This window comes from Semicossyphus pulcher, unplaced genomic scaffold (assembly GCF_022749685.1).
Source record: "Semicossyphus pulcher isolate SPU_LCO1_2020_fin unplaced genomic scaffold, fSemPul1.0.p SCAF_13, whole genome shotgun sequence".
In the NCBI taxonomy this organism is placed as follows: Eukaryota; Metazoa; Chordata; class Actinopteri; order Labriformes; family Labridae; genus Semicossyphus; species Semicossyphus pulcher.
This window is the reverse complement of record NW_027211637.1, coordinates 15,775,658-15,802,403: the sequence shown is the minus strand read 5'-3', so window position 1 is coordinate 15,802,403 and position 26,746 is coordinate 15,775,658. Positions and strand designations below refer to the sequence as shown.

The window sequence follows — 26,746 nt, the reverse complement described above, 5'->3', positions numbered from 1 at the left end:
CTTATTTCACTGATTGATGACAAATTAAAACAAACAGATAAATGTACATGATAAAAAACAGCTGATCTGTGGTAACCTGTAGACACAGTGTGCGGGAGAATGTTTGGGTTGCTTGGCAACAAAAGTTCACTTTCAGTTAAGTTGTGGAACTAGTTGAGTTGGTGGAGCTACTATTTGCTGTTGTATAACTGTTGTATAAAAGCAATATCACACGTGGCCTCGTGCCTACGACCGAATAACAGCCGTGATAATATTCAGTACATCACTCCCTCTCATGTGATATTGATTAATTTTTTCCTATATATTATATCCCATGAAAGGACCAAAACCGAGAATGCACAACTGTGAATACTATCAATAACCCTTCGCAAAATAATTAGTGCTGAAGATGTAAATGCTGAAAGTAATGTCACAAATATATACCTTTTGTTTGTAACAAAAGGTGCATTTTTAGGGACTATTTTCAGCTGTGGATTTGGTGTGTGAATATTAACAGCAGCAGGACTGTGGATATGGAATCAGTTTAAAACAAACTACAGTGTCCATGTTCACAGTAATGAAGGGACATGTCGTGTTTGTCGTGTTCATTAGTTTTTGGTCAATGGCACAGAGGAATAAGCTACATCTTATATTGGCTTTTGCTACACAAGCAATGCTTACACAACAACTTTTGGTTTTAACCCATGGCAATGTCAAAACACAAAGCTACAGTACATCAGGTTTATTCTGTAACAGTTTGATCTTTAAATATACAACACTGTGGTATTTTGGTTACATTCAGAAATGTGCCACAGCTAGAACAAGCAGAGTTATGGACAGTTGTAGCCACATCACCATCAGACTATATCTATATATCTTTGTATATAGAACACAGCTGGCAGGAATTCCTTGTTGGATCTCTGTTGTTTACGCTGTCTGTTCTGCTCACATTAGCCCTCAGGATTATTGAGTCTGTTTTTTCTGCATCTTTGTTGTCGACTGTGAGACAGATCGAGTGAAAACTGCCTTCACCACCTGTTCTGCCTCCTACGTATGTGTTTTCTTATGAGACCTGTGATCCAGTGTTACACAAGATGAGATGTTGCTTGTTTACATGACTGGAATCTGATGCTGATGAAGAGTAAAACTCCTTTTTTTCTAGCCTAGTGTGGTTTATCCTTATTTCTATTACAAATGTGCAGTGTGTTCATTTATTTTCTATGTTTGCATAGTACGCTTGCATTTGAACAGTCTTTGGTAGAGGCCAACTCTATGTCTGAACAAAATATTTCCATGTATCAAAACTGAACAAAAGCCCCTTAAAGTGCCAATAGTGAGGATCCCTACTTGGGGACAGCCAAAAAGTGCAAAATATTGAAAAGAATAAACAGCACTAAAAGTATTTCAAGTTGTGTTCTGATTGTCTTCACCCATCAGTCGTCCTCTGTGACTCCTTTAAGACGAAGCTCTTCTTGAACCCTGAATAAATATTCTGGATCTGGATATCCAAAACTGGAACAGTAAAAAGACAAACAAGCACAAAATGTAGTGAGAACATCTGTGGTTAATTTAGCTGAAACATTTCATTATCCAAAAAAACATTTACAAGCGTTTTAAGCTTTGCCACAACAAAGGTTAAAGGTTTTCTTCATCACAACATTTATGGTCCTCAGAGGATGACTTTTACTCTTGTGCCTCCGTGATGTCATGATGATGATGACGTTTTAGGTTTAGATTAAAATGTCTCAAGATCAATCGGATGGATTGCCATGAATTTAGTTCCAAGTGTTCATGTTTGGATCCCTGAACGCCTCATCTTGTGCCATCATAGGGTCAAAATTGAACATTTTCTAGAACTTTGAGTAATTACCAATTAAACTAACAACAACCCCATCAGTAATAGCTGAACTTTAAGTTTTGTACTAATTAGCAAATGTTAGCATATTAATATGATAAATGAAGTTGGTTTACTTGACAATTAAAATGCCCTAAAACAAAGATGGCACGTTAAAAAACAAAGTATCAATGATGTAACATGGTAAACATTTCCTGTCTCTTAAGTGGCCGTGGTCTTTTCTCCCTCAGTTAAAGCTACTGTAGGAAACTTCCGGATTCTGTCAATTTTGGAGACCCCTGTGGACAAAGCTGTACCTCATATCTCTTTGCTGATCCTGTCCTGTACATGTATAAGTAGAGTTCTGTCATGCAAAAGTCCTCCTGTCTTTTAACCGTCACAGGTATCACTTGCACTGAATCTATTACCTAATCACTTCTGGTCTGCGTGCTGTAAATCGCTTCCTCGGCCACCAAACAGGTGGCAGTGGTGACAGGAGTTAAAATAATTATTATAAATGATTAATTCATGATGCCATCCTTGCTTTTGTAGGTCATATAGATGCATCAATATTAATTTCAGTCTCTTTTATAACCAATTTAAAACTTCTCAAAGTATGTTTAATAAAATAGCAATAAAACACCATATTTGTCAGTTTAAACTTTTAATTCACGTTTTTTTTAGATATCCGTGTAAATCTCTGCTTAAGCAACATTGTTTGAGATGATCTTGTTTGTGAAAAATGGGTCCAATATTTATTCTGTTAAATATGTAAGATTAAAGTCGGCTCTAACTGTGCTCATGGTCATGTCTCCTATTTGGGTGAATGAGATACGGTATCTCCTTTCTAAACCATCTCTCTGGGGAAAATGTTACACCTGCGAGATATGAGCATGTTAGCACTGTCATTGTAAGCACAACTGATGTAGTAAATAGGTATGGGTAGGCATTATGTACAAGCTATGTACAATATTAGGTTGTTATATGAAGGAAACATCAGACCTTACATAAACACAAATGTGTCATCTTTTACAGCATGTTGTAACTCTTTCATTATTGCCCACCAGACAAATTACAGGTGTTACAACAACAACATGCTTACCATTGTGGACCACCTTCTATATTGGTCTTGTGGTGAATGTCGTTCCAGGTGATGACGTTGTTCAGGCCTGTGGTTACAGATCGTCCAATGGTGAAGGTGAGTCTCCTGTCAAAGGCTTTCTGCAGCAGCTTCAGGACTTTCTCCCCCTCCTCACAGGCTGGCAGGAAGGCAGTGCGAGAGGTTCTGCTGTACCTCACCCCGGGGTTTGGGTGCTCAGGCTGTAATAGATTAAACAACAGCATTTATGTAACATAAAGTGATGAACGATTGTGGCCCATTTGTGTCAGTTTAAATCCAGATAAATTAAGATTTGTGGGAATACAGGTTTTTATCTGTATTATCGATAAGAACATAGAGCTCATTCTTATCTCTCTTTTTTGGTTATCTCTCTAGTCGCAATGGATAACTAAAGGCAGATTTCTACTGCCTCTGAGATTCAGCATGGTAGCTGACAGATGTACTGCATCTGAAATACTCCTTAAACACAGACACATCAGAAGCCTTAAGACGCCTTCAGTGTTACACAACATCCAAAAATATAACCTCTCCCTCGCTGTCCTTCTCCTACTCACACATCTCTTTTCTTCATATCGTGACCTGGAGAAAATCTTTAAATACTTGCCTTTTTCTGTTTTAGGTGCATCCATCATGATTATGAAAGCTTCATATTTACCAACTCCTCCCATTTGACACCCATAAGGACATCTATGGCACGATTTGTGTGCTCTATTTTTGTCACACACACACACACATACAGTACATACACACAAATATGCTTTAAAATGGGTTGTTCATCTGACCGACTAAGACATATAAATAAATAAATAAATAAATAAATAAATAAATAAATGAATAAATAACCTAGGACTGGCTACTGTAATGTAAAGGACCTTTTTCCGCATTACATAGTTTGAAATGTTATGAATGAACCAAGTAGGTAAATAATCATAAAGCAGATGAAATGCCTGTTAATTGATCTATTTGTTTGTACATGGAAACTATGAACTGCCCTACAACACATTATTTAGGGGAATTTGGAGTCAAACAGCCTAAATGCTGGTTGTGTAATTAAGAAAAATGAACATCCCACAACCAATCTATCACCAAATAACTTTAATATATATGTCTGCCACTTAGAATATGAAGAATATTCCTATAAACAATTTGTGCAAATATTCATGAGATCTTATAGACATTGTTGTTGTCCTCCTCCTCCTTAAAATGTTTCTATGGCAACGGAATAATGCGCCTCTGTATTACATCACTTCCTGTAGTGTACCCGTTTGGTATGGCAACCAAATACCCCCATTACTGTTTTACAGTGGATGTTGCTTTACATAATAGTAGACATAAGGAAGAAATCTATATGAGCGTACAATAGTTTGGTGACGCCGTACTGAATTGGCAGCCATTTTATCATACTTAATCCAGGTGTTTTGGTGTCTATGCAGGGCTATCGAATTGTAATTAAACAAACAACAGCGCCTCCTGATGGACAGTAGTCATTCCGAAAGCAGCAGACAGGAACACAAACTCACTAGCCTCACTAGCAAAGGGCTTCTAGCTTCAAAGTATCAGCCTCACCCCTTGTATCCCTGCTGGGAAGCTGTACTGTATGATAATAGCTCCGCATTGTTCAAAGCCAGGTAAACGCTGCCAGCTGCGGGTCACCGTCATCGAGCCCTCCGGCTGGGTGCCCCTGTACTCTCCGTAGTAGGTGTTGCATATTGGACAAGCGGGCTTAAACTTGAAGAGCGAGTCGACACACTCAGAGCAAAACGTGTGGAAGCATTTTAACGTTTTCTTCTCTTCAATTTTGTCCAAGCAAATGACGCAAATGTCTTCCGTACAATCAGGGACAACAACAGAGGGATTCTTTGGTTTGTTGTCCATCACTTCCCGGTATGTGACGATGAAGTATGCTTTACCGTGTATGGATACAAAAGGGTTGTCCGGAGATATGTGACGTCAACATAAGAAAAGTACCGGTTCATTTTCAGTGGATGTGCACACTCAAGGAAGTGGTACAAACACTGACTTCTGATTGGTTGGAATTTAACATTGGTGCTTTGACGAGAAAATGAAACTTAGTCTATGGCTTATGTTTTTTCTATCAAAATATATTAACAATAGCAGTACAATGTTAGAAAATGTAGGATAATATTTAATTACTAAACGTTGTCTGTTATTGCATACACCTCTCCGTATCATTTTGAAAGATTAAAAACTACAATGGGCGTATCAGATACAGGAATTTGTACACAGTAGGCTTAATTAAACCATCTAACATTATAAAAGTAAAAGTAACAACACAGCCAGCCACAGCATTAAAATGGTGACTTCATATTAATCCAAAAATATTTTTCAGTATAATTTAACACTGAAGGGAGGTGATTTTTCCTGCATAGAGTGACCTTTATATTTTAAGTACACCTTCTTGAATATACTTTTACTGATTCTTAATAAATTTGAAATACAAGTCTTTTTGTTACACTTGTTTTATGCATTAAAGGAAGCATGTTGTTACTTTTACCTAGTAAAGGTTCTGAATACTTTGTAATTAGCACTTAAGAATGTGAATGTGTAATAGCTGGGTGAATAATGAGGCCATGAGGCTTTATATTCGAATTTTAGTATTCACCCTTACTTTGACAATTTGTGATATTTTACATCACTGCCTGGAGTAATAATATGGGTGTTGAGTGGCAACTTTTACCTTCTGCTGCCTTTATAAAACTACTCAAGTTAAAGTTTAGCAGAAAACACGTACTAAGTCATAGTGTTAGAAAGGGTAAAGAAGGGATTTTTTTACTAATAAATAATTTCTTTGGGGATGCAGCAGGTCAATATTTCTTTTAGATTTGAATACATATATGATTGCCTTAAGAAGGAAAAAGTTACAAAGCAAACTAAAATAAGAATCCTACTGAGTGTTTTATCAAAAGTCATTTTGCAATTCTCCCTTTACAAACGAAACTAATAGTCTATCCTGTGTTCCCATTTCCCTGTTATCAGAATGATATTTCATCATGAAGCTGATATCACCAAGCAACAATGGGGATGTATTGGTTCCTCTGTGTTATTCACCCAGTCGGTATTTAATATTTTTTTGTATAATCCCATTTCCTTGTGTTTAATATCTCATACCCTCCTATTTTGGGCTTATTTGTGGTAGCATGGGGTACCGAATAAATCATTATTGTTTTGGTCAACTAACAGACTATAAACTGGGCATTTTTGCGTTTAATTGAGTAATAAGAAGCAGAACGGAAATGTGGTTTGTGCGAAAGGTGATGACATGCAAAAAGTTACCGTACCAACTTCAAACCAGGATGTTGTGGTTTGGGTGATGAACATCTTACCAACTGTAACAGCCTATGCCCTTTACCCTTTACTTTACAGATTTATAACACACAAAGAAGTTAACCACTGATGTTTGTGATTATACTTAAAACAAGTAAAAAAGTATACCCCTTGTTATTACCCATTAGTAAGGGTTTTAATCTTAAGTAATAACTGAGGTTTGAACACAGTGAGAGATATTGTGAAAGTCTGGTCACCCTGCCTTCATTTTGTTTTCCACTAGATGGCATAAAGTGCATTATAAAAGGAGTTCAGCATCTTGGTGCATGAATCTAACACATGGGAACAGTTGATGTCACAACCCGACTCATGTGGACACAGGTTTGATATTCAGTTGCTTGTGATGCACCTGGTTTATTTAGGGCCTACATTAAATATCCAACACAAACCCAAACATAACTTTTTATTCAAGTATTAAAATGTAAAGCACATTATTCTGAATATCAACAAAGTACCAATCAACACAATTAGAAAAGCAAAACTCGAACTTTTCCTTAACAATCAATTTGTTGTATGTTTAATCTCTCCAACTCTCCGTTCTCCTGCCTCCTCCTCCGACATGTATGCATAGAAATGTTTGCACAGTAGCTTTAGTAAACTACAATCCTGTGTCCCAAAAAATATTTCAGTTGGTCCCTTAACTAAAATACAAAGGAGATGGAAACATCATAAAAGGGTGTTTGATGTATGGATGCGACCAGTTTAATTAATGACAAACTCACCATGAGCTAAGCAGGTTACTGCACTTAGCAAAGTATTTTCACACAAACAGCAGCATTCGGAGTACATGAATGTTAATGAGGGAGAAGCTAATTTAATAATCATTACTCTACATACTTTAATGAACTGTGTAGTATTTGCACTTAAAGCCAAATAGTATAGCTACAAACTTAATGCTCTTACTGATCAAATAACATCGAGATATGGCCAAACTGTCACCATCAGTAACATCATGCTTGATTTTTATCAAAAGTAAATATAAGAAAGGCACGACAAAATGAGATCAATACCCCACCCTAAATCTGATCAGTTGTTCCTGCAACATTTTCTTTTGTAATTTTTTTTACTGTGCATTGTTGATTATCTATTCAGATAACAAATTGACAACAGTTACCTCATTTTAAATGAGAACATTAGCAGGCAAATCTCCCAGTTTAACAGGGACAGAGGCATAGATATTTCAAGAGCGTTTGTGCCTTTGATTTGGTTTAAGTGGTCTGTATGCCCTTTGTATTTGACATCGTCATAAATCTGCTAATTAGATGAGCACATTACTAAGAACTGAGGTAATGGGCTCAACACCTGGGAGACATCTGTAAATAACACGAGTGACCGATAGCAAAAAACCCAGGGAAAAGTCCTAATGTGTGTAATAAAAGGTGCTGCAATGAGACATTGTTTAACATTCTTCCTATTTCAGTAAAAAGGGGCGGAAAATGGAGATCACACGCAAATGAAGAGTTCCAAGCAATTGACATCAACTTGTAGCCACCAAGCTAACAGCTGATGGCTGCACAAACCTGTTTGCTCTGAACACTCTTCCACAGGGGACGCAAAAAAAAACCTTACCAAAGTGCCAATGAGTGCTTTAGATTGCAGTAACTTCAGGAAATTAATTCTGTCTTTTGAAGCCTATATAACCCAGGTACTATGCTAACAACGGGTAATTAGTAACAATTAAATTAACGACTCAACGAACATTTCCGAGGAGGTAAAAAAGAATGTGTGCTTGTAAGAAATAATGTAATCCTCAGAGAACAAATTAACATTAATATAACATAAACTGTCTTTATAACATTAAACTTAGATTTCCTAAATTATATAAGTACCATAAACTCACACACAGCATGACGCTCTAAAAGGAAGCGCATCGCATATCCATCCTATTGCCAACCTCGACAGGTAGAGAGGATTGTGCAATACGAGAATGCATTGCACTCAGAGTATTTTCTTCCACATGTAGCACTGGGTTAAGCTGAACTTTGGAGGAGAAATGAACAAAACAGAGGGAAAACTACTGGAGTGAGTTGGACTCTGCAGCATTAAACACCTGTCTGCTGAGGGCTTTCTCTTCAGACATCCTTTAAGGGACGGGCAGTCTCCGAGCACGACCTGGAGCCGAGTCCTGTCCACCACGAGGGCACTCGGAAAGTCTTACAAAGTCTTGGAAGAGTCTGTCATTTTCATGCTGTCAGTCCGCTGTGATGCCTTTCTCTCTGAGCTCCTCCGTCACTCGCACCAGGTAGGTAGGGTCTGGGTAGCCAAAACTGTCAGGAGAAATAAAAAAGCCATCACTGCCTCTGTGTGAGCTCAGACAGCAATAGTACCATCTATCCAAGGACATCGGCTGATAACATTGCATTGTCAGGAACTTCAGTTACAGCTGTCCGTCTTTACTGAGCCCTCCTCATATATCAAATCAAAACTCAGACAAAAGGATGTACATACCAGCGAGGCCCGCCCCATATTGAGGTCTTGTGGTGAATGTCATTCCAGGTGATGACATTTTGCATGCCTGTAGTCATGGAGGTACCGATGGTAAAGATAAGGCGCTGTTCGAAGGCCCGGCGCAGCAGGCCCAGCACTCGGTTCCCCTCGGGGCTGTCAGGGAGGTAGGCCACACGGTCTGTTCCTGGGTACCGGACCCCTGGGTTTGGGTGTTCTGGCTGTTGGCAACAAAGAAGTTATAACAGGATCAGATTAAAGAGGCACTAATGGATTTAAAGCAATTCTGTCTGTCTACTGAGGTCTGGGACACTTTGTTTGTGCTGTAATGGCCGTGTCTCTTATGTTTAACTGCATTTGCTTCACTGTTTTTGTGAATAGCGTTTTTTTTTATTGATTTCTTAAGTGCCTTTTGTGTCAGCATTCCTGTAATCTAAAATACATTTCTCCTCCCTGGGAGACAATAAAACTTGAATCCAGACCTTAAAATAATGAGTTTCTACTGACATCTGCATGGCACTCACAGCTGCAAGCTGTCCGTTTCCTAGGAAAGGGGAATTCCACTGACTACACACAGGTCAGTTTACAGTAATTGTCAGGAAAGACAGAAAGCCTACAATACAATACATACAGGACAGGGGCTTAGGAAAAGGTACTACTGGTTACACCACTAAAAGTTATAAAATATTTGAAGCCCATAAACCGGTCAAAGAGCTATGTAAATGCAGCATTATACACTGTCCTACAAATGGTACCACACTATGCCACGGAAAAAACAGTGGCTGTAATGCACAAAGGGATTAAACAATGTAGGCAGGCAAGAAGAAGACTGCAAGCGAGTAAACACAGATAAAAACAATCTTGGAAATTCATAAAATACTCTTTTTTTTTATGACATTTACATTTTTAAGGAGAGGAAAATTCATTCAAAGTAAGTGACACTGAATGTAAACATAGTCATGTGAAATCTAAAAAGAGAATAAGGTTCACATTGTCTAGAATTGCCCTTTCAGACATGTTGCAAACAGCAGGTGGTTGCCTCTTTGAAATGCCTCCCTTACCTACTGTAAAAGCCAGGTTTGGTTTAGTTGAGGTGTGGTGCCTGGGGAGAACATGTAAAACGAGGAGGGGGACTCCAAAATGATTTTAACATGAATATCGATTTAACATCGATTCATACACAGCAGCAACATTTTGAAAGTTGTGGGGCAAAGTGCATACAAGCTGATTAGAGTTTGTTTGTTCAACATTGTAAAACACACCCACTTGCAGGCTGTGAACGCTGCGGATTATTACTTGCTCTGTTCACACATCTCAGTTGGACATCATACTGTATGAACTTTGTACAAAGAGCCGGCAGGGCACAGTCCATCTTATTCAACTGATTCATACATTTGACACACAGCTCCTCCTCCTAACGTCCCGATAACTTTAGGGTTGCAATGCATGTTTGAATGCAACTTGGTATAACAATCCTTAAAGGCTAAATCCTACATTATATATTAAATTTGGGATGCATTTACAAAATAAATGAAGAGTTTGCTACAGTAATGAAAAAGGTGATGTATGTTGTTTGCCAGCTCATAGTTGCAAATACAGGCTTTTTATTGCTGTTATACAAAAATGACTGATATAAACACGCCTTGCAAGCATCAATTAAACAACAACTTTGGTTTGTTGTCTGGTTTCCAACTCTGCAATACCGATTGTGTAAAGTAATCTGAGAGTGACGGGTAGTTCAGATCCTGTGTTTTGAGTTTTGTTGATTGGTGACTCTTGTGGTCTGTGGTTCAGAAGTTATACCTGGATAACCTTATGAAAATGAACTATTAACCCCATAGATTATTAGATTAAAGAAGTTAATTTAAGACTTTGTTTTTATTCTTCTTTGCAATCCTAATATTTGAAAATGCTTAATGATCTGTGATATTTATCCAAAACAACTGTGAGTTTCATTACACACATAGATAGTTATCAAAATTGCAAGTTATGCCAGAAACGCTGAGTGGCCCATGCTGTGCGTCTACTCACTGCCTGCAGGCCGGGAGGGAAGCTGTAGATGATGCAGATACACCCAAAGCCTTCATGGCCAGGAAGCTCCAGATCAGGATCTCGTTCTACAATCATTGTACCGTTGGCAGGCTGGTTTCCAATCAGCTGGCCGTACACCAGCCGACACACAGGACACGCTTTCTTCACCTTAAAGGCTTGATCCAGGCATGAGCGACAGAACGAATGGCCACACCTCTCCAGAGTGGTCTTCTCCACTATGTCCCCCATGCAGATTGAACAAGTTTTGTTGTCCTCTGCCTCGCTATGGGAGGCTAAACTGGAGTCCATGTCCTTTCTCTGTGCTGCCTCATGGAGCATGGCGCAGGCCTCCTCATCAGCAGGCTTCCTGAACCTCTGCTGCTGTCTCTGGGAGCGCCGAGGCTGAGGAGGCGGAGGCTGAAGCAGGCTCCCCTCTCCGTTGGGCTCCAAAACTCCCACACAGGGCAGCAGAGCCCTCTTCCTCTTGGGTCCCCCTTCCTGTTTGCTCATTTCTTTGCGGGCACAGCGGCATAAGTCAATGAAGGCTTTTCGTGTCTCGCTGGAGATGGTTCCATCCACCATCCCAGCTCCAGCGCTCCTTGAGCCTTCCACCGGCTGCAGCCTCACGGCACAGCACCCCCCTCTTTCTCCTCGCCTAATGATACCAGCGCTCATCCCCTGCTTGTGCTGGAAGTCAATGAGCCAGGGCCGCCCAGCTGCAGCCAGGTAATCCCACACAGCCTGTGAAACCAGCACCTCATCACTGCCCTGGCCAGCACGCACACTCATCTCATCAGAAGAGACTGCAAAGAGAGGCACATAAGAGTCGTCAGTGGAGTAGTTATGATATGACAGATAATGAAAAATACACAATTTGCACTGAGTGAACATAAATCAAGTTACAGAAGTTTTCCCCTAAAGCTAAACACAACCCTATATAGCTATTTTCAAATGCATTATGGGGAATGATGATAAATTTGCTCTGACATTGCTACAACATTGTTTTTGTTTCTGCTTGCTGTGATGGTTTTAATCTGGTTTATAAGTAGCCCAGCAGCTCAGCCAATGCGAAAGAAAAGCAACATGACATCCATCTCTGTTGTAATTTGTGTATGTTAACGTAATGGTAGGCTATTTAGCTATTGTTTGGTTTTAATGTTCTTTGCAAACACGAAAGCTACATTGGGAGCTACTTGCAGTGGCTGCAGCACGTCAGAGAAACACAACAGGCAGCATCGCGGCTTTGCTGAGGAGCTATCAGCTGTTCAAAGATTCAGACTGTAAACAAAGGAAACTAAACCCCGTCACACGCGGACAACATGAAAAACAACTGACAGCCACATGCTAACACAAGAGTGACACTTCTTTAGGTTGAAAGGTTACCTTGTGATCCCATAAATTCCTTCAATTGCGAATAAAGCGTCCTGTTGAACAGAGAAAGAGAGGAAGAGACACTGAAGGAGTGGGACAAACGGTATCACAGCTGCTCGGTGCTGGTATTTTGACTGAGCCATGCTCTGCAGCAGCAAAGGGAAATTCGGCGATAACGCAACATTAGCTTAGCCTTTGATCGGTTTCGCGTCAACATTTAGCTAAGTGGTTTTCCCCATGATTACTTCAGTACCTCACCCTTTGCCGTAGCTCGTCGCTGCCTGTCAGGGAGGGCTCTGGCTGGATTAAAAAGCCATCACAGGAGGCCTTTATTTCTGACGTGCTGCTGCAGTTTATCCGCAGATAATTAGTCTTTTGTAGTCAAGACATGATACACAAACGTATTCCCAGCTCATGTCTCGTTAGGGTTTTAACAGTCCATCCCTGGCCCTGGTAAATGCCATCCAAACTCCGCACCTCGTCCCCGGTCTCTCCTGTGTTTGCTTTCTTCGTACGTCCTTGGGCTAGGCGTAACACCGAGTAGATAGCATTTCTCTTCTTATCTGGCTCCGACCACGCTAGCTGTGTGACAGTTTCCTCCAGGCAGATGGTTTGCTCTTTCGTATCATTTTTAACCTGTCTTCTCTTTCAAGCTGCGTCCTCCCTGTTGGCTGTGGAAGGAGCAAACATAGCCATTAATAAGAGGACTGAGACCTACGAGAAAATGTGACCAGGAAGTTCGTCACTGAGCTGACATGATTGGCTTAAAAAATGGTGGTTTGTGTTTTTTTGTGCTGTGAGTGAATCATACTTTTGTCGTGATTAGGAGCTGTCATGATAACGCAACGCTTAAAACACGAAAAGTACACACGAGTGTCCAGCCCACGCGGCATCGAGGGAATACCCACTCATTCAGTTATGATGCAAATGAAGCTGTCTTTCACGGTGCAAGGATTTACTGACAACAAGGCTGCTATTGTTGACTTTGGACAGAACACATTATTTAAGTAAAACTAGATTATTAATATTATTATTATTATCATAATTATTGTCATGATTATTACTATTATTATCATCATTATTATAATTATTATTATTATTAATGATAACTCATATTTTCTTACATACTATAGGCTATTTCAATAATGTTATCTTTATCATTATTGGTGTTATTATATCTTACAATTTAATAATGTTCAGTCTTAATTGACACCTGTCAAAAAGTTGTCTAAAGGTGTCAATGTTGTCAAATATTGTTCCTAAAGTTTATGCTATTGTACATTGTCGTGTAAACAGACACGTGGGTTCTAGTTTTAAGTTCAGTTTCTTTTCTGAAAATGTATTTAATTTTTGTTGTTTATTATTTTTGTCATTTGTACGTGTTTTCTTTCTTTGTATCTATCTATCTATTTATCTGAAAAGAGTATTTTCAAAGTTTCAATCAAATAACTGAATAATAACCAGTCAATAAAACAACAATAAAAAATAGTGTATTTCACCAAAATAAGTTAAAAAGACTGTTAACAATAAGGATTTCACCAGCCGTTGGCATGTTTACTTGATAAATTACAGAGTTCTGATATCCGGATTGTTATTTTGGTGCTCTGGATTCTAATGATTGAGAGTTGGCGGCAAAACAGAAATGCATTTACAAGTTTACCTCTGACTGAGAAAATCACTCCTCCAATATTGCATTAACAGACCTCTGAAAGAAACCCAATATGTAGACAAAATAACAACAACAAGAACAAAAAAATCTGTATGAAAATCTATTTGGGTAGACTGTCATAATTAAATATAGGACACCAAGGGATTGTCTCTATCCAATGTCTCCACCTGCTGCTTTTCACTTATTGCAGGACTTTAAACCTGAGCTATAGTCAAATAGGAGATAGCTGCTGTGTCAAAGTTACCTTATTTAATAGAAGAATATTTTTTTCTTTGAAAAACATATTCACAGATCTACTCATAAAATATGTCTTCAAATAACTGACTGGATAAAAATATGCCTTTACACCTTTGACCCCTATGATTATAAGAAATACTAAATAATATGCACCTCCGTAAAGGCTCTGCCATTATTAAACCTGTGGAAATCGGTGATTTCATTTAATTCTTGTTTAATTTTTTAGCTAGACAAGGAAGTAAAAAAGGGGTGATCCGTTTTTTGTTGTTCCAATAATTTAAAAAAAATGCAGACAAATGACGATGACAAAAGCTAAAAGTCCCTCTCCGGTCTGCAGCTGGGTCAAATTTACCAGCAAGGCTTTCATGGAAAAATCTGACTTCCCTTCTTTGTTGTTTTTAGTTAGAGTTGGGGTTTTTAATGTAACAGTTGGCCCTAGCCTTCAGAGCCAATAGACGATCACACTATTTGAGACCAGCAACCTCATACAGTATGATTCTATATTTCCCAAATTTCAAACTGTGGTTATACTATTTATTTTAATGCAAGCCTTATAAAAACACACATTTATCTTTAGCAAACCACAACCATTTCCATTTTGCAAGCCTAAGTTAAAAGAACCCTTCATTAACTTCTTCTTAAAGAATTTAGCCTCTTCTTCAAAGTCAAATATAAGCTTAACAAGACTAAGAGTCTACAGCTAAACTAGCCGCTCTGTGCGACTATAGGCCTACTTACAGAAAGAGGTATTTTAGGCTAAATGCTAACATCAGCAATGTAACATAACCACACTGGCAGTGCTAACATGGTAACCTTTAGCTAGTATAATGTTACCATGCTCACAATGTTGTTTTGGCAAGATAGCATGTTAACTAGCATGCCACACACCCTAAAACATACTCTGTGCTGTTCTTAAGCCACGTTGTATTTCTCTATATTTATGCCAAACCAGTGTTGTGAAATAAATCAATGTGAGATATTAAGCTGTAGTTAATCCCAGTTAAGCTTCCTATGACTGTTGTTAGAGTGTCCAAAAGGTTTTCCCATGATTCATTGTATATGGAGCAGCTCTAGGATTATTGTCAGGCAGACATCATCATGGTCTGCTCTCTGTTTTATTTGATACATTTCAGATTATACCCTCTTCGACTACATGCAATGTATAAAGCATTATGTAGACATAATGTACAGTATGTTGCTGCACAGTGCAGTGCAAAATAGAAAACCAGTTTAGTCCAGAAACTGTTCCGTGTGCTTGACAAGCTCTATAAATGGCAGCTAACAATCAAGCTGTTGTCAACTTTTGTCAACTGGACCACACTGACGAGGGAAATTAGGTTTTAAGATTACAGTAATGCATCAAAATTATGGCTTATTAGCTGCCAGACTGACTGGTAGAAGAAAGGAGCAGCGCAGCAAGCTATTGTTAACTCCACATAGCAGCTGCAGAGAGCTCCTGGAGGTTATTCAGATTTTATTGATGTCTTTCTTTTCTTTAATGATGACTTATTCAGGAAACCTGTTCATGGTTCATCTACTGTCTTTAGCGGCTTTAAGGTGCAAGAGGAAACTTTCAAGGACAATAGAACAATTAGATAGTGTACACCCATCTGGGTCATTGTTTAGGTCTAGGTAAAGTTAACACACATTTCTAAATCTCCTACAAAGATGCAAAATCTGAGCAATTATACTAACTACAGCCCTCCATGTGGTGGGCAACAAAAACTCCCATCTGTCAACTACCTCTAGCCTCTCTTCTCTAAAGTGGGGCCCTCTTCTTGTGTCCTCGATCCAACACAAGGCTATCTGAATCACTCTATTTTTTCAAAACAACATTTTAATCCCATGCTCTCAGACATTACCAGTTATATCCCACACTTTCACAAGCTGCCTGGCATTGATATTCTATCCATGTTTTCATCAGTGTCTTCTGTGGCTCAATCCACAGGGAACATTTCTCACTCATTTGACAGTGCTGCTGGCTCTTTCCCTGCCTTAGTGCTATTGTTCCACTTGCTCTATCAGAAGCAGTGGAGCCTCAAACTGATACTGCCTCTCAGCCCTGTCTCCCTCTCCTCTCTTGTCCAAGTCCAAATGCTTGAAGCTGCTCCCAAAGTGATAGCCAGTAAAACTATCCCTATGTGCTGTCCGTCACCACGTTGTTTTTCCGCTGCTTCACTCAGTCTGCCCACTACAAGACATTGGAAGTCAAGCACCACACTGTGCATCTGACAGCCTCTGTCCCTACAAGGACCTTAACTGATAAACCTATAGCTTAGCCTACCTATAGCAGCCATATCTTATGGCTGTAATAATGGGCTACTGGAGTAATGCTGAAGGGACATCTGTTAATAAGCCAGCTGAGAAGCAAGCTGTGAGGGGAGACCTATGCATCTGTGCAGGTCTCTATTGTGATCATTTCATCATTTCTAAATGCACCAAATAGACCCGGCTCCCATGCAGTACCCATGATACAAATTTCATTTCATGCCACTGAATACTTGTGATGTTATAGCCTACTCCTTAGGACTACATATCTTTAAAAATAATAATAATAATAATAATAATAATAGTACACGGTGATCCAGAAATATGTAGTAAAGCCTATCACACATGGGCCATTGTTATGCAAATTGTTCTACATTTCCAGTTCAAGACCTCAAGAATTTTAGTCTCGTTTTGCAACTTCCTTTCCTCACCTGCTTATGACACACGAGAGGAAGGATTTGTAGAAATAATTTGGTTAACTGTTTTCATTAATATTTCTGGTGTTCACTCACATCATGTTTGTTACCCTATTGTCTACTACGGAGCTAGTGGTGGAGCTCTTGAGCTGCTCTGACACAGAGCACAAGTTCTAGAAATGTCTCCAACGGCTTCGGTGTGCGAGCGAGGGATCGCGCTCGCAGCGAGCGGGTGAAACCGTACGTCACGAGAGAACTAGGAAAACACGCGATATTTGGAGAGTGCATCTGTTGCTAACGTTAGAGTTAACTGTTTAGGTCTCAGCGTTCATATTTGCCGGGCACTATTTCTAGATAACACTATTATCTATATCGGGGTCCGACGAGGGAGTTTAATTGCTGAAACAGTGGAGATGTAAGTGTTGGGTTTACTATGTAGTCTTTAACGGTCGTAGCCAACGGTCCTGCAAGTCTCGGTAGTGTGGTATACAGCGGATCGAGCAGCTAGCATTAGCTAACTGAGCTAAGCACACGAGTTAGCCTCAACGGTGCAGTCATAACTTACTTAACCTAGGGAGCTGTCACGACTAAAAGGCACAGTAAATTGTTACATCCACAGACGGCCACTTTTCATTTAAGGTAATGGTATTTGGCACCGCTGTGTCCCATAAACGGATAGAATCCAAGCTAAATTTGTTTACGCGCCCCACATCAGCTCAGTTATCATTAGCTAGCAGGCTAATGTCAAGCCACACAAGGGTATCGTTTATGTTAGCATTGAAAAAGCCTGGTGTCATGATTAGCCCGGAAGATTTCACTTAAGCTAACGCTACATTACACAAGCGTATTAAACATAACCTTACGAGTATTGACACAAGCTGCCCTCATCCAGTATTATTTTTCTTGCTGTGGTTCACATCCAGATATCCATAACTTTAAACGTAGCATTACCCGATTAACCTAATTGCTGCTATGATGGATTTATTATCTATAACATAATGTAAGCAGGGGCACCTGCTTCTCAAGCTTTTTCTAGAGAACAGTTATTGCTTTCAGGATACGAGGGGATTGATACTTGAGAGACACACATGCTAATTTGGAGTGAATGAATGAAGCCTTCGTCAACATGATTTAAACGTGACCTCAAATGCACTGCATGTACCCACGTGGGCCACCAAACCAGAAAAACCCCTGTTGGGGAAACTGATTTGCCCTACTAATTATGAAGAAGGGGGCACTCTTGGCTTTTGAAGAATTTTAACGTAGGATGAATAGGAACTATGCAGATGTTGATGATTGCCTTAATGTTATTTATATCATCTTTGTACTGTTTGTCATTAGGCAGCCTGCAACAGCTAAGTGGTATGACAGAAGGGACTCTGTCTTTGTAGAGTTCTGCGTGGAAGACAGTAAAGATGTGAAAGTACATTTTGACACGTCCAAATTTGATTTCAGGTAAGATCCATTATTATCCATGACCTTAAGTTCAACAATCCTGATTGTAATACTTATCCTACAATACTCTTGAACAAATTACATGCTTTAAAATGATTTATAGAAACAGGGCCCTGATCCGTGCAAAAGAGTGAGCAGAATGAACAAAACACAAATAACTTGGTGGTTTTCAATAATTGTTGGAATTTGTAAAGGAAATTAAACGTATTTTCTCTCCACCTTACAGCTGTTTCAATGGAACAGATAACATCAAACACCAGAATACAGTGGACCTTTTCGGGGAGATTGACCCCAAAGTATGTTTGTTCCTATTGACAAAGTTGCAGTTCTACCATGAGTTTAATTGCTTCAGAGCCTTAATCAATCTCCTTTTGTTCTGTTAAGGGATCCAGACACAGACGCACTGACAGGTCTGTGTTGTGTTGTTTACGAAAAGCTGAGGCTGGGAAATCATGGCCACGACTTACCAAAGACAAAACAAAGGTGACTTACATTCTTTTATGTATTAAAAAAAAAAAGGACTTTGAAATCTTCAGATATGAAGCACTTGTAGTTCTGGTACAGACTAGTTGCAGATCAAATACTGACAATTTAATTGCAATGAATCTGAAAAATTATATTATTATATAACTTGCATTTGACTGACTAGTCCTGGTAAGTGCCATTTAAAACATGAAATGTTCATGTACCAAGGCTGGATATATATTATAATATGCCATCTAAGAAAATATCAAAAGCTGTAATAAGCTGATTTTTTAATATTGCATTTCTTGCATACTTAAATTTATTTTAGTGCAACTGGCTGAGTGTGGACTTCAACAATTGGAAAGACTGGGAAGATGACTCCGATGAGGACTTGTCAAGTTTTGATAAATTCTCAGAGGTAAGAAAGGCGAACACAAACAGTGCCAAAAGTGTGAATACGTCTGGATATACTGTAGTGCTGACATGTTGTCTTCTGTGCATTTCTCCAGATGATGAACAGCATGGGAGGAGATGATCTACCTGATTTAGATGCTGCAGATGAAGAGGTATTTTTTTTTAAGATAACATATTTTACTTCTATGTGCTAGATATCATCTATTACAGAGACCTGTATTTTATTTAAGACATTTTAAGTGAAAAGGAAGCCATCTTTGAGGAATTGTGATCATTGTTCTTTGCTTTATTTGCAGCATGACTCTGCAGATAGCGACGATGAGAGTAAGTACTGTTCTGAAAGAGATGTCATGTAATTTGAATATAATATAGCATTATACATGGTATCGTGGTGATGATTATTTTTTAGAAAGGGCTAAATTTTTCTATTCTTTTTAAGGGAAATTAATTTTATCCAATCAAAAATGTTTATAATTACGAGTTTAGTTAGAGAGGATTACCCTACCTGTGCAAACTAACTTTGTAGTAGTGTCAGGATTTTAATCTTAAGCTTTTATTTCCATGTTATTAATAGGAAAAACATCCAATCCAAATCAAATCACTTGCTCATACATGCCGTGTTTCTATTTTTTGTGTCTCTTCCAGAAATGCCTGACCTAGAGTAGATGAATGCGGGTGCCACCTCAGTAGTAAACAAAGCGTGTTACATGTCAGTTGAAGAGAGAGACTGGACATGAGTTGGCAGCCATGTTGGAGAAGAAACCTCATCTCTCTACGCAGTTTCCAAAGCGGAACCCTTGGAGGGAGTGACAGGGAGTGACTGTTGGATACAGACATGCACAGAGATCCATGGCGACATACAGTGCTGTGCTTTGCTGTTCTGTTCTGCATGGACAATTCTGTTCAAATGAAAATGTTCTTGTTCATTGACTTAAATGACTGTAATGGGATGTGCTGATGTCTTACACCTTCTCTCTCTCTCTCTGTTTTTTTGCGATGTCAGGTTATGTATTGAACATTGTGATTTCTAATAAGAAAAAAAATTCAAAATGCCTATTTTCCAAAAAGTAGATTTTTTTAATGACAGATTTCCCCTTTAATGTTTGTATTGTAAAATGCACTTATTTTGTTTGTTAATTTAAAAAGCAGGAGTTATGCTAGAAATAGTTTTTTTATGTATGCCAACATCTGCAAATATTTAACAATAATTTCATTTTTTTTAACATTACAGCTTTTAAATAAACAGATACGCTTGTGCAATTTACAGCTTGTGTTGAGATTATGGTATTAGAGCGGTACAATCTGCATATAGTCATACCTTTGCAAATGTGCATGTGTTTCCTTGCGACAGTGTGCAAAACTTTGCACATTGTAGCAGGTACAAAAGTGTAATATCTTCCAGAGGTGGGTGCAGAAATCCCTTGTGGTCTACCAAGAGTTTCCCAAATAGTTAACAGGTAACCGGATATAAATGTTTGTCACTAGAACTACACTTTGAAAGCTTGTGTGTTTAATGCAATATGTGTTGAACACTTTTGCGTTTGTCTCATTCTGTTGGAGTTTGGATATACATTTCTAATAAACATTTTCAGACCGTTGAATACAAGGCTTTGGTATGGAATAACTACATTAGAAAGAGCTTACATTGTACAAGTGGTACAAGTTCCCCATTCAAAATGTTGAGGCAAAAAAAAAACGATTACACAAAAGTACTCAGGCAGAATGACCCATTTCAGATTTATGTTTATTATATAATTAAAATTATTGCTCTATTTAAGTTAACAAAACTTGAGTAAAGATGGACAACTTTAAATTACTCATTACTTTGCTGCTGTTGAATTAATTATTGGGATCAATAAATTAATCTTAATATACAATAATTAATCATGTTTCTGTTGAATATGAGTGAACTTTTAATCTGAATTTGTAACTAAGGCTATCAAATGTTAGAGTTAAAAAGCATCAATCTGCGCTAAAAGGTATTTGAGTTGAAATGTGAAATAGCAGAAAATGGGGACGAAATCATCAATTCACTTTATGTGCAAAAATGTTTTCTAAAGTTCGACTGAGGATTTAACAAAGCTTAAACAAATCAAAGTCTGTCTCTTTGGAATACAATTCTGAATTTCCTCTGACAGTGTTTCTGTGCAGCAGAAACCCAAAGAGGGAATTTTGCACAAAAAGACTGACCTTGAAAAGTTCTCTCTTGTTTTGTCTGACTCAGTCAGCTTTAGTTTGTTAGCTTTAGTTTTTTTGAAGGCGTTGTTACACAGAACGATGACAGTGGATTTTGTCTCTCATCTCTTACATTAGAATCTTTAAGTATAAGGAGTAAGTATACAGCAACTAATAGCTCTTTAAATGTACTCACGGGCATTAACATTTTTATTGAGCCCTATCCTTTGCCTAATTCGTAGAAAATGTGTAATATCACTTTGTTGCCACTGAAGTGCTCATGTCTGGGATCACTCTACTCTCACTTCTCTCTAACATTACTTAGGATATTTCAGGGGCTTCCCATCTTTACTGTTCTTATGAACTGAGTCCAGAAAAAGGGAAATGGAGGCCAGAAATTCCTTTATGTATTTCCTGTTTCAACGATTTGTGATTTTGCTGTGCGTAATTTGTCAAAAATAACCGTACAAACTTCCCTCGTAGTGACAAAAGCAGACAGCAAAGATAACTTTAAATATGAGGTAGTAAAAGCCGTGGGTTAGATTGCTATATTTGAATGTGAGATCTAAACAAAGATGCTTCAGTCATGTTTCATTTGGAGGAAGTGAAACTGAAACTGGATTTTTTTAACATCACCTCTGCAGCCACACTGTCCGTTTCAGTCCTTCATCTGCTGCAGTACATGCTTCCACCGCTGTGTGGTGAGTGCAGGCCGGTGCTTCTACGGCACTGTGAGATGTTTAGGGGCTCCGTGTTTTTATGTTTGTGTCAGCAGTCTGGACCAGGGGACGAGAAAATACAATGCAAGCACCTTTTCGACCCCCCTCCCCTGTAAAACTAAACTGAGGGCTTAAACCCACAAAAGGTGGATTACCATTGATGGAGGGACTCATGAGAAGGGCAAAATACTCATCACAATGGAGGTGCATCAACTGGCCAACTGGTAAACTGTCAGTATAAAGACAATAGGACAAACTGTTAAGTTATTTCAGCGACATCATGTTTTTCATTTTGATTTGAATGTGAGGTAAAAAACATCCAACAGTCATAGCTGTGAGACTGATTCACACAATTATTATTTGTCTTCCTTCAAAAATGTCCTCTGGTTATATTTGATATTCTTCTGATGCTGCTCCTACAGCTCAATGAAATAAGAGCACACAGGTCAAAAATATTTATGTAGCCACCCATGGAAAAGAGAGCCGCAGATTCGACAGCAACGACAAGAAAAACAGATCATAGAACCCAGCAGAAACTGTTGCTGCCAGCGTTTTGTTTCCATGCATGAAAGGAGCAAAGCAGTGAGCTCAGCATAATCCTTTCAGAGGGCTGCGGCCGGCCCTCTGGCTGCCCCGGTCAGCATGATGCTCCAGTGCAGAAGCTCAATGCTGGGCCTGCTCTCCCCTCTTCCTCTGCAACCCTGGATTTTCCACCGCTTTATCCAACCTGAGCCAACACACCCGTCCGGCACACACACACACACACACACACACACACATATTACACACACACAATGCAAAAGTGTGCTTAATCAGTTCTGCTGCCACAAACCCAATTTGAGAAATTGCTCGTGCTGTGTTGGTCACAGCTTTGATTTGATTGAATGTGATCTGTTGACATTTCAGAGGAAAACAAAGTCATGCTAAATAAGGCGATCATCGGACTTTGTAATGACATTAAATCTGCACTTTTTACAAATATAAAAATTATATGAAACCAAGCAAAACTCCCACTGCACAACACTTGTACCAGCTCACAGGACCTGCCCACCACATGCCCACTGATGTTCTATTTTCAGGTTTCAAGTGCAGTTTTTCCGCTGGGGCTTTTTAACCACTTGTTCTGAATGGGATTCTCTACCACTTTGTTTATATCCATGCTTCAAACAGGCTGTTAGTGGTACTAAGGTGTTGGATCTTCACTCTTAAAGCCCCCAGTGGGAATAAAAGATGCTATGTCCTCCTCACATAACCTCAAATAACAATATAAGAGGACCTTTACCCTTCACTTTCCTACATAAGGAAGTTTAAGTGGTCATCAAGGTGCCCTTTAATTATTTCTAGGCCTAACCCATCAAGACACAGTGAGAGTAATTTCTCCATGTTAGCAAAGAGAGGGAGGTCAAGGCAGGAAAAGGGTTAAACAAATTTGTTTTGATTTGTGGTATTGTTCCCTGGCCCCTCCCCTGGGCTCTGCGGGGCTGCTGTGGCCCTGGGGTGTTATAAAAAGGCCTCCGGGCTCCCCCTGCTCTGGTAAAGAGGCTGAATGTCTGCAGGACATGCTTAACGTTTGTCTATCCATGTTCTTCTACTAACAACCAGCGGGGTTGGCACATAGATGCACAGAGACCGGCGTACTGCTCCACTGAGGGGCTCTCTATGACAGAAATCAGAAGACAGAGCAGCAGATCGTTCACAGAGATACATGTTGAGCAGTTTAAGTGTTGTTGCATTTAGCTTTAGCCAATAGTTTTCATTTGCTGTTTTTTAGTCTCAAACACATCATCAAGGAGAAACAGCATCTCCTTTTAGTTAATTAGTTAGTTTTCTGTTGACTTTTCATCCCTCCATTGCTAAGAGGTCGACCTTTTGCCACCATGTGGGAGTTCAGGTCCATGTCTTTCTGGCGGGCAGTGTTTGCCGAGTTCTACGGCACAATGTTCTTTGTATTTTTTGGGCTGGGGGCTGCCCTCCGCTGGACCACAGGGCCCCATAATGTCCTCCATGTTGCCTTTTGCTTTGGGCTGGCGGCTGCCACCCTCATCCAGTCCATCGGCCACATCAGCGGAGGACACATCAACCCGGCTGTTACCTTTGCCTACCTGATCGGCTCCCAGATGTCCCTGTTCCGTGCTTTCTTCTACATCATGGCCCAGTGTCTGGGAGCTCTGGCAGGTGCTGCTGTGCTGTACGGGGTCACACCCAGCAACATGAGGGGAAACCTGGCACTCAACACGGTAAGATTACCTGCCACTCAGAAATATGACATCTGGCTTTGACAAATGTTACCTTACCTGTTATTGTATTCATGGATTACAAAGTGTAAATTCAGGAATGTTTGTACACAAAACATAATTTCCAGTTCTTGAAAAACAATATAGAACCTGACAGGTCTGAAATAAGGTCATTCAATGGAACAAATCTGTGTTTGTATGTCTAAAAAACTGAAATTCAAAGCCATGTTGAATAAACTTTTTAATTTTTGTCCATCTAGTTGCAGCCAGGCATCAGCCTGGGCATGGCCACCACCATGGAGGTCTTCCTCACCCTGCAGCTCGTCGTCTGCGTCTTCGCTGTGACTGATGAGCGGCGTAATGGCCGCCTGGGCTCCGCTGCCCTGGCCATCGGCTTCTCTGTGCTCATGGGGCATCTTCTCGGGGTAAGAACCAACCAGGGGGGATAAAAACATTTGAAAGAGCCCACTGGGATAAGGATCTTCTATTGTACCCCTAAACTTCTCCTTTTGTCTTTGGTTTAGATGTACTACACTGGAGCAGGAATGAACCCAGCAAGGTCCTTCGCCCCGGCTGTCCTGGTCAGGAATTTTGTGAACCACTGGGTAAGATGATCATATCTTTTTATCCTACAAACTCTTGTAAACCATAGTTAAGTAACATCGTAAACGTCACTAACACATTCTGCTCTTTCTGATAACGGCAGGTGTACTGGGTGGGACCCATGATCGGAGGTGCCATGGGTGCTCTGCTGTACGACTTCATGCTGTTCCCCCGAATGCGCGGCCTCTCCGAGAGGCTCGCCACGCTGAAGGGCACCCGGCCCCCAGAGGCCGAGGGTCAGCAGGAGACCAGGGGAGAGCCCATCGAGCTCAAGACTCAGGCCCTATAAGCCTGGAGAAGAAGATTGGCTTTTTGACCCCCATCCCTCCCCCACTCCCCCCTCAGTCTGCACCCTCAGCTCCCGGTCCATCAGTTCTGCACACATACCTCTTCCTCTCTGCCTCCACACATGCTAACACAGATCCCAAACACCTTTGTTTTTCAAACTGGACCTACTGAGTTACAATGAAAGGGCACCCACAGCCCCGACCATCTCACCTGATTTCACCTCTACCCATCCTTCCTCCTCCCCCTCCTCCTCCCCCTCGGACTGCAGGACAAAGATGGAGGGTTAGAAGAAGAATTGCCACTGAAGGAAGCATCTTGTGCCCTGTGGTGTGGGGAGTCAGTCACTCCTGGCTGACCGGGTGGCTCTAACTGCTCAGGACAGGGGCCTCTCTCTCTTTATCTCTCTCTCCCTTTTCTCTCTCTTTCTGTTTTCCTCCCTCTTTTGTAGTCTGCTAGGAGTGAAGCTACAGTAGAGCAGTGGACTAATGCATGCTTTTACATTTTTGATCCAGTGTGATCTCGCCCTTCGTTTTGTTCAATGAACTATGGGTAAATTACATGTACGTATTGTACTTTACCAGTATTTATTTGGCTCACATTCTTTTTTTTTTTGAAGTTGTATGTGTGTGTGTGTGCGCGCGTGTGTGAGTGCGTGTGTGACAGAGAGTGAGTGTGCATGCATGTCTCTGTGCACGTGTATGCGTGTGTGCTTGTTTTAATTGATCATTTTTATTTTTCACTTTTCATTTCCACACTGCTTTGTCTGTATCATGATTCCTTTTAATTATTTAATTATACAAGCATATTATAGAGATATCTACCTTTTCCACGCCCTCGCTCATACTGCAGAAGTTCAACAGATTCCATATTTAGAGTGATCTCCCCCCCCCTTTTTTTATCAGGTCAAAATGAGTCGTATAGCCGAATTCACTCAGTGTAGAGCTTTTGTGTCATCTAGTGAAGCACACACACATTCATATTTATATTAAAATAAACACAAAACACAAAACTATCTGGTCTCAGTCTTCATCAAAGTTACAGTTTCAAACACTTGAAACGGTAACATTGCCTACAAATCTGCAACCCGTTATTGAATGGGTTTTCTGCAGGTTTGTGCCACGTTTAAATAACTTATACAGTATTTGTGTTGAGTTACATTTTAAATGACTTTCTGAAATGGGCTTTGCTTTTAGAGCAGCGCTTATAACGGATTCATGTACAGGTGTGTGATAGTTGGTTTGCTTTTACTTCTGCGTGTCTGCCATGGAAAACAAAGAAAACAAACCTGAAGAGCTGTCATGAGGAGCGAGCTTTTTCTAGAGATGTTTGATGCGACTGAAGGGTCTTTGTTAAATCAACTGGAGGTTAGATATGGAAGAGTGCATGAGGTGTGACGGCTTGTTGCTGGTGTTAGCAAACACCTGGTGCCTTCTCTTTTCTACGCTGAGCTGGGTGGGAGTGAGAAAGTTCATGGTCGAGCCCCTCTCTGGTGTTTGGAGAAGAGAGAAGGTCACCCTGAGGCGACTGAAATCTTTAATGTGTTTGTACAGGGTGATAAATGTACACCTTTATTTTCATACAGTTTACCGAAGAGATAATGAACTTTGAAGTTGAAGCTCTACATTGGCCTGGTGTCCTCTCTCTCCTCCATCCCTCCTTCATTCACCCTACCTCCTCC

General features: G+C 39.9%; 4 protein-coding genes across 5 annotated transcripts; 2 read left to right on the top strand and 2 right to left on the bottom strand.

Annotated features, from left to right (window-relative positions):
- Positions 1-722: 722 nt before the first annotated feature.
- LOC138590015 (probable E3 ubiquitin-protein ligase DTX3) lies at positions 723-4,692 on the bottom strand. The gene is made up of 3 exons (XM_069660536.1): positions 4,500-4,692; positions 2,916-3,133; positions 723-1,491 (listed from the first exon to the last, which is right to left on the bottom strand). The coding sequence occupies exons 1-3, from the start codon at positions 4,590-4,592 to the stop codon at positions 1,413-1,415; spliced, it is 390 nt and encodes a 129-aa protein (XP_069516637.1). The 5' UTR covers positions 4,593-4,692; the 3' UTR covers positions 723-1,412.
- A 1,937-nt stretch (positions 4,693-6,629) lies between these two features.
- dtx3 (deltex E3 ubiquitin ligase 3) lies at positions 6,630-12,780 on the bottom strand. 2 transcript variants are annotated; one of them, XM_069660097.1, is made up of 4 exons: positions 12,138-12,780; positions 10,755-11,557; positions 8,727-8,944; positions 6,630-8,545 (listed from the first exon to the last, which is right to left on the bottom strand). In XM_069660097.1, the coding sequence occupies exons 1-4, from the start codon at positions 12,148-12,150 to the stop codon at positions 8,470-8,472; spliced, it is 1,110 nt and encodes a 369-aa protein (XP_069516198.1). In that variant the 5' UTR covers positions 12,151-12,780; the 3' UTR covers positions 6,630-8,469. The 2 variants fall into 2 exon arrangements, with proteins under 2 accessions (XP_069516198.1, XP_069516199.1); XM_069660098.1 differs by having other exon boundaries at positions 12,384-12,780.
- A 4,212-nt stretch (positions 12,781-16,992) lies between these two features.
- ptges3a (prostaglandin E synthase 3a (cytosolic)) lies at positions 16,993-20,313 on the top strand. Its single transcript, XM_069659871.1, has 8 exons — positions 16,993-17,130; positions 18,057-18,170; positions 18,397-18,466; positions 18,555-18,653; positions 18,964-19,053; positions 19,145-19,201; positions 19,346-19,373; positions 19,695-20,313. Coding segments are annotated over exons 1-8 (480 nt in total). The 5' UTR covers positions 16,993-17,128; the 3' UTR covers positions 19,715-20,313.
- A 3,507-nt stretch (positions 20,314-23,820) lies between these two features.
- On the top strand, positions 23,821-25,069 carry mipa (major intrinsic protein of lens fiber a). Its single transcript, XM_069659744.1, has 4 exons — positions 23,821-24,180; positions 24,438-24,602; positions 24,702-24,782; positions 24,884-25,069. The coding sequence occupies exons 1-4, from the start codon at positions 23,821-23,823 to the stop codon at positions 25,067-25,069; spliced, it is 792 nt and encodes a 263-aa protein (XP_069515845.1).
- Positions 25,070-26,746: the final 1,677 nt, after the last annotated feature.